General features: G+C 42.4%; 1 protein-coding gene across 3 annotated transcripts in view; it reads left to right on the top strand.

The window, feature by feature from the left end:
- Nucleotides 1-19,837, top strand: part of LOC141144282 (uncharacterized) — a 41,005-nt gene that overhangs the window by 11,111 nt on the left and 10,057 nt on the right. For all 3 annotated transcript variants that reach the window (XM_073629790.1, XM_073629791.1, XM_073629792.1), the window contains exons 3-4: nt 14,850-15,394; nt 19,171-19,237. In XM_073629790.1, coding sequence (XP_073485891.1) covers nt 14,850-15,394; nt 19,171-19,237 — 612 coding nt within the window. The remainder of the gene's footprint in view (nt 1-14,849; nt 15,395-19,170; nt 19,238-19,837) is intronic.

The following is a 19,837-nucleotide window of genomic DNA, read 5'->3' as shown; positions in this document are numbered from 1 at the left end:
ACCTACTGGGCCCTACCTACCCAAGGATTGGAGGAGGCTCTATAAATATTCAGGCTTAGTCTCTGTGCCTCCACCCTCTATGTTCCAGAACTATCCAGCGAGTTCTAGAAGCCAGGGGAGGTAACAGAGACCCAGCCCTTGGAGCTCTGCCCAGCTAACACAAACAAATTACCCCAGCTCCTCTGCCTACAGAGGAGCCCAGCTAAATTGTCCTATTCTGTACACTGAGAGTGCTACATGCCATAAGGTATGGATGGCATCTGGAGTGTATAGTTTGCATCCCAGTGCCTGCAGAAGAGAATCTAGGGATCTGCAGTGAGCAGAGCCAGCAGCCACAGAGAGGGACACAAGTATCCAGAGATGACCCTAAGGAGACTGTAAGAGGGTGAAACCACACAGCAAGGAATCTTCCCTGATGTTCTGACACAGCAGATACCACATCTGCATGGGCAAACAAGCAGGCATTGAACTAGAATAACACTCATTATAGACCCATAGCATTTCCTAGGGAAGAGGTTCGCACAAATATAATGTCACTCATGCTTCTGATGAACTCCTCAAGTTTACTGCATGAGACAAGTTGTCTTGTCATGGATTAACAGAAGAATAAAAAAAGAGAGAGGAACTCAAATTTATAGATGAACGTTCTGGAAGATTGAGCAGGGTGGATGAATTCAACCTGTGTGTGATGCGATGGAGATGTCAGCAAAAAGGTTGGCTAAAGATACACTTTAGAGTATATCTAAAGTTTAGTTTTTTTTTTCTATTTTGGATAGAGTAGGAAAGGGTTATACCTTCTATTAGACACAACAGGAAGTGAATATAAATCTCTCAAAAGTGAGCGAATTGCCCACTTAGACAATTGTCACTAAAATAAATGTCCCTATTAGAAGATTTCTCCCATTTCTGATCTTGTGATAACTATAAAATTTGGGACTTCCCTTCACTTTCAGTCCTGGTCAAAATGGTTACCAGGATAAATAAAACCGGACAGGTGTTCTAATCTTTCTCTACTCTGTCCAAAATGAAAACAAAAAACAAAAAACAAAAAAACTAAAAAAAAGTTGGCTGCAGTTGCACAATTTCTGGATGCTCTTTTTATAAAAAAACAAATCTTCACTTTTCAAAAGAGAAGTCTAAAGCCCGCTGTTGGCTGATGTCACAGATCCAGTCCAGGCTCTGGAAGGATCCCAACAATAATGTAGTGCAGGAAGCTTTTCTGAAGTAGCAGCAACTTCAGTAGTATCAGTAGGAACGGCTGTCATAAAAATTGCACAAGTGTAGCACTTAATTAACATATGTCATAGACATACATTGAAATTCACGTGTTCTGCGACTTGGGGTCTCACAATTCAGACCCCAAGTCACAGAAGTGTGAAAGGAGCCTATGGCCACGTGTTTACATCCTTTTTGGTTGCAGAACTAAGGAGAGTTCAGAGAAGGGCAACTAAACTAAAGAGGCATGAAGGCTCTCAGCTGTGAGGAACTGAATTTACAGTATTCTCCCTTTAGAAGAGACATTTATGGAGGGATAGGATCGCTATGTAAAAATTCATAAATGGTACCTAAAGTAAGGGTCACGCTTTGCATCTGGAGAAAAAGAGACTAAACCTCTGTCTACAAAAAGGCTTATTCAGAGTAAGAGCTTTGAAAATGTGGAATAGACTTCTTCAGGAGTTCTTCTAGTCAGATCAGTAGATTGAAAAAAAAAGTATTTTCTTTAGACACACTTTAATGACAAATAAAGTGTATTGATCGGATAGGGGACTGGTATTTAGACAAGGCTTAGTCCTGATGTCATGTCACTGTAACAAAGTGAAGCTAAATTAGAGGGGTGCACAGAGGAGGGCGTTTGTGGCTAATAAAGGTAATAGCTAGTCCCTTTAGTAAATGTAACATGTTTATATTTCTAAAGTAACTTTGCACAGATCTAACTGCAGAAAACTGAAATATGATTGGTTGCTAGTAGCTATTGCAGTGTACAGATTATCATTGCTTCTCTTTTTGCCCTCTCAGATTGAAAAAAAAGCATAGAGAACACTTGTAGCAGTATCTAGAAAAAAATTAATGAAATATCTTGTTAGTTTTCTGCAGCCTTTGATTTCACTTCATGAGATAAGACTTTTTAGTGAAGGATTTGGGTGTTTATTTTGCATGATTCCCCTGTCTTGCAGCTACTTCTTAATGAGATTGCATTTGTGTTTCCTTCTCTGCATCCTCTGTACAACATTATCTTGAGTTATGTGTCCGGGGCACCAGGCCACTGGAAGTAAAATCTGCTGAAAGGCAGAATTATTTTTCAGAATATCAGGTTGCTTTCCTTGGGGTATTTTCCATGTGATGTACTGAGTGACAGTTTAATTATTCACTGTTAAACTGACTGCTATGACACTTGATAGGTGTGTGCGTCTGTATGCGCGTGTGTGTGTAAATACTAAAACAAAAATATAATATACTTGTGCTGCTAGAGAAATTCCATAAAAACCTTCTTATAATATTGTAACCAAAACTAAGTAAGTGCAAAATAAATACACCTATACACCTAAATACACCTATATATCAGCAAAAATAAAAAAACATTAAATAAATGTGCAATCTCAAGTGAATCAGTGCAATGTGTTTAACTACAGTAATATTACAAAATAAGTCCAGCGATAGTTAGTTTCCAAAAGCAAGTCCTAAGCTCAGAAGATAATGTGCATGTGTTAGAGGCTATTTATCCTCATATATTAAGTGCTCCACCACCAAACAAGTGATCCTCCCCCAGCTTAAATGCTCGTTCACCTTGTGAGTGGACCCATAAACAAGAACACTTCCTGAGGAAGCCATATGGGTAGTGGCGTAACGTGTGGAGGTGGAGCCAGGTGACGTCACTCTCAGACTGGATCATGTGTTCTCTGAACTTATGTAAGAGCCTATACAGGCAATTATTTATGCTGTTTTTCATTGTATGAAATGTGAGTAGTAGAAGTTTTTTTAACAATAAAGGAGCATACTACACTATATACGGCTGTTTTCTTTCCCTATATATGATGTACCTTTTGGAGATTGGGGCCAGTCGTGGTTGCCGTTTACATTTAAAAAGGATCCAAGCTGATGACCTAAGCTGAAGGATTATTGCACTATTGATGCGGTCCTGATATGCTTGATTGACCTGTTCTTGTTTATGGGTCCACTCACAAGGTGAGTGAGCAATTTAGGCGGTGGAGGATCACTTCTTTAGCGCTCGGAGCAATTCATTTATGAAGGTGAAGAGCTTCTAACACATGCACATGATCTTCTTCTGAGCTTTGGGCTTGCTTTTGGGAACTATTTATTGCTGGACTTATATTGCAATATTGCTGTAGTTAAACACATTGCACTGACTCACTTGAGATTGCACATTTATTTTATGTTTTTCATTTTGTGTTGATATTAAGGTTGATTTATTTTGCACTTACTTCGTTTTGGTTACAATACTATAAGAAGGTGTTTATGGAATTTCTCTAGGAGCGCAAGCACAAAATATTTTTGTTTTAGTACTTATTTTTGTGGGGACAAAATCTGTGTTTGCGGCATCTCTTTTAGGGTTTTGATACACGATTATTTTACTTTTTATTTTTTGGCAGCGGACAGCATCACTTGGTTTAACTTGTGTGTGTGTAAATAGTTATTCAGATTGAAAAAAGACCCAAGTTCATTGAGTTAAACCGATAAAAAAGGGATTAAAGTGGAAGAAAAAAGTTAATAACAATTTATCTTATAATGTTGACTCCCCTCTCCTTCTATTTATCCTGTATAGCCTGTGTATATACCTTTTCTTATTCTGGTCTGGTCCGTTTACATGATCCAGCAGCTTCAGCTCTCCTATGTCACAGAGTGGTGGCTGCAGAGGAGAGGAGGGATCACTGACAACAGACGGGCAATAGGAGCCTATGGGTAATTTCACGGCTCCGGGAATTCACACCCGTTGTTGAGAGCTCCCTTAGCTGGAGTTGCTAGATCATGTGACCGGACTGGACCGGATTGAAAAAAATTAATTTTGACTGCTCCTTTTTATACAGGCTATGCAGGATAGGTAGGAGGAGGGGTGGGGAGAAAATTTTCAAGACGAATTGTTATTAGTCTTTACTACAACTTTAAAAAATAAAACCTGCATACACAGAACTTTAAACCCATAGTTCTTCCAGAGGAATGCAAAAAACCTCCCTATTAAAGCATGGCACAATTTGCTAAAACAAGGAAAACATGTTCTTGATCTCCTAATGCATGGGTGTCAAACTCAATTTCATTACGGGCTGCATCAGCATTATGGTTGCCTTTCCTTCTATCCAGGGCTTTTTTTCTCAGAGAATATGTGCAGGATCCCAACCCCCCCCCACCAAACCACACTGAATGCTGGGTGAGGACAAATTGCACTAGGGAGGATCTTAAAGAGGCAATAAATACCAGGAGTGCATTTAGTGTGGAGTTCAGGGGGGCTCTTTTCACAGAGTGAAGTTTCAGGGGTGCGCTATGCACACGGTGCAGAGTTCAGGGGTGGGCTACATACAAAGTGCAGAGTTCAGGGGTGTACTACCGACCAAGTGCAGGGCTCAAGGGTGCGCTACGTACCAAATGCCGGGTTCAAAGGTGTGCTATGTACCAAGTGCAGGGTTCAGAGGTGTGCTATGTACCCAGTGCAGGGTTCAGAGGTGTGCTATGTACCAAGAGCAGGGTTCAGAGGTGTGCTACGTACCGAGTGCAGAGTTCAGAGGTGTGCTATGTACCGAGTGCAGGGTTCAGAGGTGTGCTACATACCGCATGCATTGTTCAGAGGTGCGATACGTACCGAGTGCAGGGTTCAGAGGTGTGCTACGTATCTAGTGCAGGGTTCAGAGGTGTGCTATGTACTGAGTGCAGAGTTCAGAGGTGTGCTACATACCAAGTGCAGAGTTCAGAGGTGTGCTATGTACTGAGTGCAGGGTTCAGAGGTGTGCTACGTACCGAGTGCAGGGTTCAGAGGTGTGCTACGTACCTACTGCAGGGTTCAGAGGAGTGCTACATACCGAGTGCGGGGTTCAGAGGTGTGCTATGTACTGAGTGCAGGGTTCAGAGGTGTGCCTCATACCGAGTGCAGGGTTCAGAGGTGAGCTACATACCTACTGCAGGGTTTAGAGGTGTGCTACATATCGAGTGCGGGGTTCAGAAGTGTGCTACGTACCGAATGCAGGGTTCAGAGGTGTGCTAGGTACCAAGTGCAGGGTTCAGAGGTGTACTACATACCGAGTGCAGGGTTCAGAGTTGTGCTATGTACCGAGTGCAGGGTTCAGAAGTGTGCTACATACCGAGTGCAGGGTTCAGATGTGTGCTATGTACCGAGTGAAGAGTTCAGAGCTGTGCTACGTACCGAGTGCAGGGTTCAGAGGAGTGCGCTACGTACACATACTTCTCAAATTCTTAAGATGGGAATGAGGTACACCTATTAGCAAAAGTATGTAGGCAGAGAACAGCCCCCGCCATGTCCCCTTAAAGGATAATTATACAAAAAAATGATTATTTAAACCCAAAAGTGCCTTTTGTACCACTACTATTCCTTTATATTAGCTTTTGAAATTTACAAATTTGGATGAAAGGTTTAGCACTGGGAAGTATTTTTTAAAAAAGTGCATTTTATATACAACTATGTAGATCAGACCAAAATGAGGGACAAATGGGGAGGAAAGAGGGACAGAGGGACTTTGTTCCAAATCAGGGACAGTCCCTTAAAATCAGATATAGTTTTGAGCTATGCGTATACAGTGCAGGGTTTAGGGCTGTGCTATGCACAGTGTGCAGGGTTCAGCTCTCTTTCACAGGTTGTTCACTTTTCACTTCCACCCCTCCTCAGCTGTGACCTCTGCACCACTCTCCCCCAACCCCCACCTTTGCACACATCTCCCTCCACAGCCTACAGAAGAAGGCTTCTGTGTTTACAAGTGAGCGGGGAGTGGAGGGTAGGAGCCAAAGGTGGCAGAGCAGAGTTCTGTCATGTTACAGCTGAAAAAAATCCCTGTGTGCGAAGGCCACATGAAATGTCCTGGTAGGCTGGATTCAGCCCTTGGGCCTTGTGTTTGACACATGTGTCCTAAGGCAATTGGATATTCTCTGGATCAACAATCTTCAGTCCTATTTTTAATTATAAATATGAATAACTAGTTATATTCTATATGTTGAGAAAGATATCTGGCTTTTTTTTTTCCTCCAGACAGAAACAGTGCCCCGTTTGCAACAAGTTTTAGACATAGTTATCATATTATGCCTCTTCTGAAAGGAGAATAGTAATAGTAGAGGGGACATCTTCCAATAAGGACACTAGTTCTAGTGACACCTGCCTGTGAGGCGATTTTCCTCCATTCGGACAAAACTTCCTGTTGTGGCTAAGGGACATAACTGAGGGACTGCAGAATACTGAGGTTCACCTTTACTCCAACCACGTAACACACAACTACTACACAACTACTACACCGCCCCCTATACCAAATGATCAGACAACCACTATCCATTTTAGAGTCAAATGGCCTGAACAAAATAAAAAAACACACACCAGATCCTGGGAGGTGGGCAGGGCCGGCATACACTGGATCCTCACTATGATGAAAAAAATATAATTTGCCTGTATTTTTGTTTTTTAGGCACATAGCATGGGAGAGATAAACCCCATCCACTGCCAATCACAGGCCAAGGGTCTGAATAGATGGGAGGAGCAAGAGATGCAGGGCAAGTGCCTGTGCTAGTGCCCCTGTTAGATTAATTAGTGGAGACAAGAGCTGGAACTTGTTCTGCCACTGGGCTCTGAGCATAGGCATGCGCAAGGGGTGTGCCAGGTGTGCCTAGGCACACCCTAATCCTGGGGTTGGCAACCTGTCAATGGTAGGCAGGTGACAGGAACACCACAACCCTTCCTTGCCGACCCTCAGAACCTGGACAGGAGAGGTGGGGTGGGTGGAATTTAGTGGAACCGATCTGTATTTTCCTCCTGCAGCAGCTGAAAGTAGGCTTCTCCTCTCCTTTTTGTCAACATTCAGCTGCCACAGGAGGAAAATATAGGGGATCGGTACTAATATATGCCACCCCCGCCACCCCTCATTTCCCTGTTCCTCTTCCTTCTGTTGCCTGGGTCTCCCATGTCCTCCCTTGCTCCTCCTTCCTCCCATTGTTTAAGGATGGAGAGCGGGGAAGAGGCTGGTAAATATGTCAAATGCATATGGGTTGGAGCTTTGAGGTGCACACCCTAATGCAATAGGCTGCGCACACCTATGGCTCTAAGAATCAGCCTGGATTTGCGGGATGCCGGAATTTAGTTTAAAATCTCGGGACAGTCCCACCAAATCCAGGGCAGTTGGGAGGTATGGGATCCTCCATTCTTTCCTCACCCCAATGACCCCCTGAGCCCCCCTGCCCTACAATCAGGTAACTTTAATACATAAATAAATCCTTTAACCTTCTTTCCCAACTCTTCTACTTGCCTCAAACTAGTGAAAGTGAGGGGAAATCTGCCCCAATGGGGTACAGACAACAGTTATAACCCTCTCATACTCTATAAAGAATGAAAAAGAAAAAAAATGTTGGCTTTAGTTCTATTTTAATTGTGTCTAAGCAATATTTTGAAAGATATGTCTTGATTTCTTCCTGAAGACTACCAGTACCCTTTCCCTGCCTATGACATAATTTAAAGCAGGAGTATTGAATTAAAATTTAAGGGGGTCCAGTCAGTAAAATTTCCTTTCAGCAGAGGTCCGAATCTCATGTTTGTGCTATGACTGATATCTTATTATATGAAGCCATTTTATGTCTATCAAAAAATAAGCAAAGTAAAAATTCCATAACATTTAAATAATATCTATTATCAATTTTCAGTGTGCCACCTTACATTGCGTGTCCCCATCAGAATGCCCCCTTTCTTTAGGTGTCTTTCTCAGAGTGCCCCCCTACATCAAATGGCCCCATCATCAGAGTGGTTGGCGAGTTGAGCTGGGAATTTCCTTTGGTTTTGTTGTACATGCGTTGCCCTTCCATGTGCTCCATGCTGTGAAGTCCAGTTATAAGTTGGGGCAGGGGCCAGTTGTTTGTTACTGATGTAATATTGGTGAGGGGACACACTGGACACCTTTGCTGCCATTGTGCTATGTGTTCAGTGTGCCCCTGTGCCTTTAAGGACGGATGGGCTTCCTCCAGACTCACCTGCCCTCTATCTATCCATTAGAATGCATATGCTTCTACTATGGAGGCTCTCATAAATTTACAAGAATTAGAACTGAAGATAATAATGGGGTGCTCAAAAAAAGTAAAGATGGCTAGATGGTACCAGAGGATACAGCACCTCATCCCCTAAATAATCAAACGTTAAATGGGTGTGTGGACAAGGGATTATAGCGGTGCTAGGGTCAGGAAGATTAGAGAAGAAAAGATAAAACAAAAAATACTAAAATTACAAATTTTATTAATAGTCTATCATAAATACAATGTACATTATAAACAATTCATACAGTAATTATGCAAATTTTGTGGATACATGTACTATAAGTGACCCTAAGAATGGTCAAGTGGGCCAGATGGCAAGTGGCCGTTGAAGGGGGGGGGCTCATTTTCCTACATGTTTCGCCAAAACATTGGCTTCTTCAGGGAACAGGAGCTCATAGGGTGGATATATATAAAAGATTCTGTGTGATGGACATAAAAACACATGTTAGAAATATTAATTTGACCAAACACTGCATAGTAAAAACAATAACACACTGCAACTGTGGCTGGACATTCATGCAACCCTAAGCTCCACACCACTAAACGGAACTGCGGACATACCTGGGGCGTCAGTGCCCAAGACGGGAGGGAAGAGAGGGAGAGGGGGAACACAGCCACCCAAGGAGATCCCCACAGGGGAGCAGGCAGACCGCGCCGTAAATTATGCCTGCAGGGGGCATACAGTAGACCTGGCAAAGGAATGTAAAGATAGTCATGTGTCATAATGCACTGTGGTAGTTATTCCAGGAATAGAGGGTTGCGCATATGTGCATTGTATTAAAAAGAGAACAAAAAATATATGTATATAAATAGGTATAAATGTATCTATATCTCTGGAAAAGGTGCGGACTTACATGTATATCTAAAAGCTGTAGAGAGGCAAGGTCAGGAAGTGCCTATGATATATGTATGCACACAGCAAGGAAAGGACATCAAGGTAGAACCATATCTGCAGACCACTTAAAGCAGGCCTAGTTGGAAAAATGGATAGTGTTAGGGGTCTTGCTGTTATTAACTGGGGCCAGATATGGTAGTTTATGCCTATACTTACTTGATGGTATCTGCTGTAAGAAAAGATTCTCATAGCGGTACATTCACAGGTATATAGTACCAGTGCTGGGATGAAAAAGGGATAAAAATAACAGTGGATCCTATATGAAATATAAAGGAAAAAAGGAGGATCAGAAAGGTAGGGAAATGGAAGCTTTAAAATGTACTTGGGCACAGGTGAGGCTAGTGAAAAAGAATCTATTACCTAATTCATCATGAAGCACACCGTGTTGCTTGAGAAAATCAGTGTTAACCACCAGAGTAAGAGGCCGGTCCAAAGTAAGTTCTAAAAAGTATGTAAAGGAGTAATAAATAATTCATGTAAACAACATGAAGTCAGGGTGTTTTGAAAGGCAGAAGTTTACCTTGTAGCTGTGTGCAGAGCGAATGCAGGCACGTCCCTCGTCCATGGGAACTGAGGGACTGGCCGGTTACTCATATACCCCCCACACCTGATCAGATGATGATCAGGTGTGCGGACGCTAAACGAGGGGTAGCCACGGCTGTGCACTGCACGGTGCCTAGGAACTACGAGTTCCATCATGCAACGCGCGCACATGCTCAGATCTCACGGACCGTGTGGCGATTGGAGAGGCGAACACCCCTGGAATGGGAAGTACCAAGGTGTCATCTCACCCAATCTGCCGATGGAATAAAGGACCAGAGGGTCTGGGAACAGACGTGGGTACCCAGGGGCGGCTCCGCGGGCTCTCCCGGTTTGGGGGTGACATGGCTAGCGCTGTCTTTGCCTGTACGGACGCCAAGGCGCAGACAACTGTCTGCCCCTGGGTGCCCACGTCTGTTCTCAGACCCTCTGGTCCTTTATTCCATCGGCAGATTGGGTGAGATGACACCTTGGTACTTCCCATTCCAGGGGTGTTCGCCTCTCCAATCGCCACACGGTCCGTGAGATCTGAGCATGTGCGCGCGTTGCATGATGGAACTCGTAGTTCCTAGGCACCGTGCAGTGCACAGCCGTGGCTACCCCTCGTTTAGCGTCCGCACACCTGATCATCATCTGATCAGGTGTGGGGGGTATATGAGTAACCGGCCAGTCCCTCAGTTCCCATGGACGAGGGACGTGCCTGCATTCGCTCTGCACACAGCTACAAGGTAAACTTCTGCCTTTCAAAACACCCTGACTTCATGTTGTTTACATGAATTATTTATTACTCCTTTACATACTTTTTAGAACTTACTTTGGACCGGCCTCTTACTCTGGTGGTTAACACTGATTTTCTCAAGCAACACGGTGTGCTTCATGATGAATTAGGTAATAGATTCTTTTTCACTAGCCTCACCTGTGCCCAAGTACATTTTAAAGCTTCCATTTCCCTACCTTTCTGATCCTCCTTTTTTCCTTTATATTTCATATAGGATCCACTGTTATTTTTATCCCTTTTTCATCCCAGCACTGGTACTATATACCTGTGAATGTACCGCTATGAGAATCTTTTCTTACAGCAGATACCATCAAGTAAGTATAGGCATAAACTACCATATCTGGCCCCAGTTAATAACAGCAAGACCCCTAACACTATCCATTTTTCCAACTAGGCCTGCTTTAAGTGGTCTGCAGATATGGTTCTACCTTGATGTCCTTTCCTTGCTGTGTGCATACATATATCATAGGCACTTCCTGACCTTGCCTCTCTACAGCTTTTAGATATACATGTAAGTCCGCACCTTTTCCAGAGATATAGATACATTTATACCTATTTATATACATATATTTTTTGTTCTCTTTTTAATACAATGCACATATGCGCAACCCTCTATTCCTGGAATAACTACCACAGTGCATTATGACACATGACTATCTTTACATTCCTTTGCCAGGTCTACTGTATGCCCCCTGCAGGCATAATTTACGGCGCGGTCTGCCTGCTCCCCTGTGGGGATCTCCTTGGGTGGCTGTGTTCCCCCTCTCCCTCTCTTCCCTCCCGTCTTGGGCACTGACGCCCCAGGTATGTCCGCAGTTCCGTTTAGTGGTGTGGAGCTTAGGGTTGCATGAATGTCCAGCCACAGTTGCAGTGTGTTATTGTTTTTACTATGCAGTGTTTGGTCAAATTAATATTTCTAACATGTGTTTTTATGTCCATCACACAGAATCTTTTATATATATCCACCCTATGAGCTCCTGTTCCCTGAAGAAGCCAATGTTTTGGCGAAACATGTAGGAAAATGAGCCCCCCCCCCTTCAACGGCCACTTGCCATCTGGCCCACTTGACCATTCTTAGGGTCACTTATAGTACATGTATCCACAAAATTTGCATAATTACTGTATGAATTGTTTATAATGTACATTGTATTTATGATAGACTATTAATAAAATTTGTAATTTTAGTATTTTTTGTTTTATCTTTTCTTCTCTAATCTTCCTGACCCTAGCACCGCTATAATCCCTTGTCCACACACCCATTTAAAATAATGGGGTGCCTTGGAGCGGCTCTGCAGCTTACGCATGTATTTGCAAATGTGTGCTAACTAAACCCCAGTTTTTAACCCAAAAGATAATGTGGTTGGTTGCAGACTGGCTGGTGGACTAAGCTGGGAACTTTCTTTGGTTTTGTTTTGTATGTGTTGCCCTTCCATGTGCTCCTTGCTGTGAAGGTTGGGGCAGTGGGCAGTTGTTTGTTCCCTATCAGAATGCCTCCCTACATCTAGTGTCCCCATCAGAGTACCCCCTTTACATCAGATGTCACCATTAGAGTGCCCCCTGACATCAGGTGTCCCCATTACAGCATCCCCTTTAAGGGACAGTCAGTCCTAACAGCCTGAGAGGTGGAACCTGCGCTCGGGTCTGGCCGGCTGTCCAGATAGAAACGCCACTCGGTCCAGGTCTGGACAGCGGTCTGCTATTTAGTAACGCCTAATCTGAAGCATTGCTGTCTGTGACTGCCAGTCTCAGAAGAGTTGGAATGAGAATTGGTAATGTCACCATTGTGCTGATCATTGTTCTCCTTGCTGGAGAAAAAACTATACCTGAGGACCTGCAGTGTAGGGATCAGACAGATTGGAATTTTCATGGCTTATTGCTTCTATTTTCTCATGAGAGAAAGAACACCAAAGATGAATGTGGGGTGCTGGGAGCTCTGTAGGAACAACCATACTGGCTCACCCAGTGGGAACCTGTATGTTTTTACCACAATCTTTTGGACTGTTTAGCTGGCATGTCTTTCCTGATCATTAGTGACTGCGGGTGGCTTTGTTTAGAATTGAATGAATGAAAAAAAAAAAGGCTTATGTTACTACTAGTGCTGTAGAATCTGAACTCTTACTAATGACGCAGTGTTATTTTTGCTGGCGAATTAGTCTGGGGGCATTTGCAGTTTGGGGTATTATGGCAGCATTCCGGAGCAGCTGAGTATGATCCGCCACTGATATAATTGCCACCACGTCTGTTCTGTGTCTTCAAAACATATGTTCATATTAGCCTCAAGGCTCATGTGTGCACACAGATGTTTTCCATCTATATAACTTTCAATTAGATGGTCACTTAATGCGAGGATTACATTCTAGGGAGCAAAAGACTGAGCTGTGTTCACGTCACAGTGTAAATGAGCTTTTTAAGCCCCTTAAAACATGTACTGTCAATTGAAATAAATCTCCCAATAATGCCTGTAGACGGCTAAAATAGAAGTTAATGTGATTGGCTGAATCCTTCCCTTTTTAAATGATATTTATGAGTTATGATCACGGCATGTCATGTCATTATCCCATACTAGTAGTACGCGTATACAATTCTTGTGTTTCCCAAGTGTTGGTGGGTGGAGTTAGAGATAGTAAATGCATCAGGCTTTGTATATGCAGACATGATAACTGCTACTGCTTGTATATACCAGACAAAATGACAACAGATTATCAATATAAAAAAAAAACATACACATATGTGGCAAAACAATTGTGGACACCTGACTTGACTATTCTCTACTGCAATTAAGAAAAAAAAATTACCTGCTCCAGGTCTGTGATTGGATAATGAGGGAGTAGCAGCACAAAAATGAGTTATCCCTATGTTCACTGCCCCTTTCCTCCTGCCAGCATTATCTTTGTCAGCACATGCATAAATAATTTGCTCTTAAAGCGGAGTTCCACCCAAAAGGGGAAGCTCCGTTTGTTTGCACCCCCACCACCACATTTGACACTTTTTTTTTGGGGGGGGGGGCGGGTACCTGATTTTGACAGGTGTTTATTCTGAGTGTTGCTGTACACAGGGCTACAAGAGTCTGATACCAAGTAAAAATTAGACACGTAGAGGTTGATTTGCTAAAGGCAAAAGGACTGTGCACTTTGCACAGTGCAGTTGCACTCTGCTCCAGAGCTTTGTAAATGAGCAGAAGCTCTGCTGACTTCCATCATCCAATCATGTGCAAGCAACAATGCTGTTTTTTTTTATTTTCCTTGCACATGATTGGGTACTCTTTGCAAAGTGAAGCTTTATGTCATTTACTAAGCTCTGGCGCAACTGTAAAGTGCACAGTTTATTTGCCTTTAGTAAATCAACCCCATAGGCTAGAGATAAAAATATTAACTGGTTCCCGACCGCCTCACGTGTATTTACGGGGGCAGAATGGTGAAACCCCGTATGGGTACGGGGTTCCTTTAAGCGCCGACAGAGGGCGCGCGCGACCTGCATGGTGGGGGACCCGATGCGCGTGGCCACGGTCGTGATCGCCGCTGGCCACGCGTGATCGCGTGCTCGAGCACCAGCATGGGAATTTGTGTGTGTAAACACACAAATCCTGGAGCTGTCAGAGGAGAGGAGACTTCTCGTTTGTTCCTAGTAAATAAGTAAGTCAGTTCTATCCCCATACAGTTAGAACACACTGAGGGAACACACATTTAACCCCTTGATTGCCCCCTAGTGTTAACCCCTTCCCTACCAGTGTCATTTACACAGTAATCAGTGCATTTTTATAGCACTGATCGCTGTATAAATGTCAATGGTCCCAAAAATGTGCCAAAAGTGTCTGATCTGTCCGTCGCATTGTCGCAATACCGCTAAAAAACGCAAATTACCGCCATTACTAGTAAAAAAATAAATAATAATAAAAATGCCATAAAAATGCCATAAATCTTTCTCATGGTTTGTAGACGCTATAACTTTTGCGCAAACCAATCAATATACGCTTATTTTACCAAAAATGTGTAGAAGAATATATATTGGCCCAAACTGATGAAAAAAAATGTGTTTTTTAAAAACATTTTTGGGGATTTGTATTATAGCAAAAAGTAAATAATATTGTTTTCTTTTTTCAAGATTGTCGCTCTTTTTTGTGTATAGCACAAAAAATAAAAACCGCAGAGGTGGTCAAATAGCACCAAAAGAAATCTCTATTTGTGTGCAAAAAAAGACACACATTTTGTTTGGGTACAGCATTGCATGACCGCGCATTTACCAGTTAAATTGTAAAAAGTGTTTTGGTCAGGAAGGGGGTAAAACCTTCCGGGGCTGAAGTGGTTAAAGTCTAATTTTTTAATATCTGCCTGGAGTTAAGCTTTAAGCCCACAAGAGGGGAGCCATGCAAATAACTACGATTTGTGCATCTTACAGGAGAGAATGAGGTCCCATCAGAAGATGCTTTGATTCTTCAACTTCAGCTAGCCAAAGGACAAGAGAAATTTGTGGAGGCCCTAAAGAGCCAGCAAAAGACAATAACTGAATTGCAACAGAAGCTGTCGGAACAGCAGAGCTTACTAGTGAACCAGCAGCGGGAAATCCTTGATCAACAAAGGAGGATGTATGAGCAAATGGACATGATCAAAGTCCAGTACAGCATTCTGTTTGACACAGTGAAGCAGATGTCCTTCCAAAGCTTGCAGGAGGACATTCAGCAGTACTTCGAAGCTCATCTCCAAGGTTTGCAGAACCAGGTCCGTAGCCACCTCCAGAAAACCTACTCTGTGCATAAAATGGATGTGGATGCCAATATTATCGATGTCGGTGCTGGTGCACCTCTGCCTGACTGTGGCCCCTGTGAAGGTGATGAGTTTTGCAGTTTCCAAAAGTCGCCTCCGCAATGTGAAAAATGTACTCTGTGTCCTGCTGGATTTTTCCAAATGTCTGACTGCACGGAAAATGTTGACCGAATTTGTCAGGTGAATAAAAAGCTCTGTTGTATTGATTTCAAATGATGTACAATTTAAGAGGCTCACCACCCAAAATGTGTTTTACTTACGTTATCCTGGATGTAGTCTATTGCCAATGATAACATTAGGTATTACATATAAGATTATATATTAGGTATAGACCCCCCCAAAAGAATAACTTTGAGGGTCTTTAGTAAAACTTCAAGTCTATTGGTGTACCAATGGAAAGAATAATGCCGCGTACACACGAGCTGACTTTTCGACCGGACTGGTCCGACGGACCGAGTCCGGTGGACAATTTGACCGTGTGTGGGCTTCATCGGACCTGCAGTGGACTTTTTCGGTCGAAAATCTGATGGACTTTAGATTTGGAACATGTTCCAAATCTTTACGTCGGAACTCCGCCGGACCCAGGTCCTATCGAAGAGTCCGCTCGTCTGTATGCTAGTCCAACCGACGAAAACTGACGCTAGGGCAGCTATTGGCTACTGGCTTTAAACTTCCTTATTTTAGTCCGGTCGTACGTTATCACGTACAAATCCATCAGACTTTGGTGTGATCGTGTGTAGGCAAGTACGTTCGTTGGGAAAGTCTGTTGGAAGTCCGCCGAAAGTCCATCAGATAGTCCGTCGGACCAGTCCGGTCGGAAAGTCCGCTAGTGTGTCCGCGGCATAAAGCAAAATTCTGCTCTTTCTACAAGGCAACCCCCCTTCCCAAAATCAAACTTCTAGTCGGTCTGATGACATAACAGGTCCTTTCTTTTCTATGGGGCAGTGGTGGGCAGTCCTTACTGCTGCACTTTAATGTGTATACCTAATGACGTATTAGTACTGCTTAGTGGCAGTGCAGTAGTACTCTTATCCCAAGCCAATGACTTCTTTTCAATGAGTGTGTCCAGCCAGTGTGAAAGCCTGATCTGTTGGCTTGGCTGTTATTCAACCTGGACAACTGGAGACAACTAATGGCAGAAAGGCGTTACTGGTGGCCCATTTGTTTGTTTTTTTTTTTTTTCACTTGGAGTTCCATGTCCAAGGATGAAGGAAGAACCCTCTTACTAGAGTTTGATGAATTGTGTTCTCTTCTTGCAGCGTGTTTGTTGGTGTTGGTGATTGCATCTTGAAAACTTCTTTATTCTTAGTACTCTGTAATAGAACCAGCTGTGGATCATAACCCTTTACTTTAGCGTGGCATTGTGCTGCATGTAAAACTGAAGCCAGTATTTTGTTGAGTGCTACAATGAATTGCTTGGTTGATTTGATTAGATTAGCTCCAGTTGTTGAGTCGTTTAGATTCTACAGTACATGAAAAGGAACACTCAAATATGCAGTCTCTTGGGAAAAACAGACTTGTGTCTATTTACTACTTGAATTTAGTACCAAAATGCCCAGTAAGTGCCTTTTAAGAACCTACAGTTAAGCCATGTACACACGGTCGGACTTTTCGACAGCAAAGGTCCCACAGTCTTTCCGACGGACTTTCAACGTAGTTACGATGGACTTTCGACGGACTTTCTAACGAACGCACTTTCCTACACACGATCGAACCAAAGTCCGATGGATTCGTACGTGATGACGTACGACCGGACTAAAATAAGGAAGTTGATAGCCAGTAGCCAATAGCTGCCCTAGTGTCGGTTTTTGTCCGTCGGACTAGCATACAGACGAACAGATTTTTCGACCAGACTCGAGTCCGTCGGAAAGATTTGAAGCATGTTCCAAATCTAAAGTCCGTCAGATTTTCGACCGAAAAAGTCCGCTGCAGGTCCGATGAAGCCCACACATGGTCGAATTGTCCGCTGGACTTGGTCTGTCGGACCAGTCCGGTCGAAAAGTTCGCTCGTGTGTACGCGGCTTTAGTCACCTCCCAGAGGCTACCAAAGCAATTAAGGCCAGTGGTGGGCACGAATAGCCCATCGATTGACAAAGGGACGCAGAAACTGGTTACGTTATTTTTCCATGACCCAGAGATAGTCAGCAAATCATGTTCTTCTGATTCACCAAGTTGTAGACTGCTTTCTTAAAAAGAATATATAGTGAGTTAGTTAATATATTCTTTCTTTATTTATTATGGCCAGAACTATGATGGCCCCATTGGAAACTCCCCCACAATTCTTGACTTTGTGACAACTAAAAATATTTTATATTGCCTTACTTGTCCCAGTGATAATGGTCACCATTACCCCCAGATTTAATGAACAGCTAAATCTTGTGGTGTTGTTAATTTCTGGAGTTCGGCTTTAAAGAGATCTTGACACCAACTTACAAAATTGAAAAAGTATTTTAAATAATATTATTAACCATGCTCTGCGCTTTAGTGTGTTATAAATAAAACACGATAAGTCAGCAACTATTGTAAAGTATTATAAAACCCCTAAATATGTGCAATAACAAAGAGTTAATAAAAAAATGCCAAGTAAAATACAGCGCTACAATATCAAATAAATAGTAAGTGCAATAATAATATTACAAAGCTATCCACATTGCTGGCACTCAGCAGGAGTCTCAGGTATTTTGGATGTCTACACAATGGATGGCATTTACAGGTAAATAACATAAATAAAGTACAATGAAGGGTTAAAAAAAAACCTTTTGCATAATGTTTCCTTAACCTTTTGCCCCCACCCCCCCAAGCAGATATAGCTTAGCTTCCCCCCAAATCTCTATACTTATCTAGTTTTCACCACTAAGATGGCAGTGGCATTGTTTATATTCACCTGCTGGCTTCTTGACCCAATGCATGCAGTTTGGCCTTGGTAGATGCAGGTCAAGAAACTGACAGAATATTGCAAACAATGCCTGAACCCCCAGTGTTATAAACTAGGTAAGTACACAGATTTGGTGGTGGGGTAGCCACTTAGGGTTGCTACTTCATCCCTGTAAACCCAAACACATATTAATTACACAGGTCCTGTGGCTGATTAAGGTGGTAAATAAACTCACTTAGTACCTTATCTGCATTAAATTAGCCTCAAAACCTGTGTAATTAATATGTGTTCGGGTTTAAAGGGATGAGGTGGCAACTCTAGTAGCCACATCCACTTAGGGTGGTGGTGTCAAAAGGGTAAGGAATCTTTGAAAAGGTTTACTTACTTTATTACTTCTGAATGGTCTAGAAACAATGTCTATTTAAAACAGAGATATAAATGTAATTTTTAACAGTGTTCTGTGTTCCTCCGACTAGATGAACGGAAATGGGAAGAAGGCTCAGATTTGCATTTCCCATGTGATCACCATGTCTAATCACAGGGGTCACTGGCCGGTTACAACTGCAACTGGATACCCACCAGTGCTCTGTGATCTGAAGCCAGCAATGCATTGAATAATGGGAGCATCTAGTTAAGAAAGGCAGGTAAAATATAGTATTTTCCAAATGCACAGCTCATGTAGTCCAGGTTACCTAGTAGTTGCCTAGTAGATGGTTGGGAAAGGGCTAAAATTACACATTTAAGCTGGCCATAAACCAAAAACTAGCAGGCTGATAAACAGAAATCTATTGATTCCCTATCCACACTGAACATCTCCCCTGCCGACTCTTGTAGTTTGACAACCAGAACCTTTGACCGTCTAAATACCCAATCAGTAGATGCATCTGATTGGGTCCAGCTGCTGTTTAGCAGACAATTTTCAATTTTACATATCAAAGGATGTCAGGCAGGAGCGAGTAAGCTTGGCCACCCATGACTTGAAATTCACTCTGAGTATGACCAGCTTTAGTTCATAGCATGCAATGTTTGCATAATGTAATAAAGTTAAATATTAATTAACATTTACTGTGCTCTTTTCTAGGACAGAGATGAATGTATGGATTCTCCAAGTATATGTGGAGAGAAGATAAAATGCCTAAATACTCCAGGTACTCTTTTTATTATAAGTAGCTTAATTTTATTAAAATGTTTTAAAAAGCAAAAGGAAAAGCAATCCACCTTTCCCTCTCCCAACCCCTATCTGGTATCCCTATGTCCTCCTCCCTCGAATACTTACCAAAAAGGAAAACTTCTGAGGGTTATAATGTTACAAATTGGAATTAAACAAACATTGTTGTCATTGTAAGTGGTTTAACCAAGAAGACTAAATTGTTTTATTTTTCCATACACTTTTACTTACAAAGGTTTACTGTACGTGTATCTAAAGCCACAACCATTTTTAAGATTTGGATAGAGCAGAGAATGTTTAAAACCCATCAGTTTTTCTTGTTTTACTGTCTGTGTTTTATACCCAACATAAATAAGGTTTTTATGAACCGTATAAAGATATTATTTTATTCCCTGCAAGTGGGTCTAAAAAAAAAAACATTAAAATGTACAGTATGAAATATATTGTAAAATATACTCTCATGCAGATTTACTGTAGGGTTTCTTGTTATGGTTGTACTTGGTTGTAGATGGTTGAAGGTTGTAAATGGTGACGCCAATTGACAATTGGCTTCTTATGCCGCGTACACACGAGCAGACTG

This window comes from Aquarana catesbeiana, linkage group LG05 (genome assembly GCF_042186555.1).
Source record: "Aquarana catesbeiana isolate 2022-GZ linkage group LG05, ASM4218655v1, whole genome shotgun sequence".
Taxonomy (NCBI): Eukaryota; Metazoa; Chordata; class Amphibia; order Anura; family Ranidae; genus Aquarana; species Aquarana catesbeiana.
This window is presented reverse-complemented; position numbering and strand designations above follow the sequence as displayed.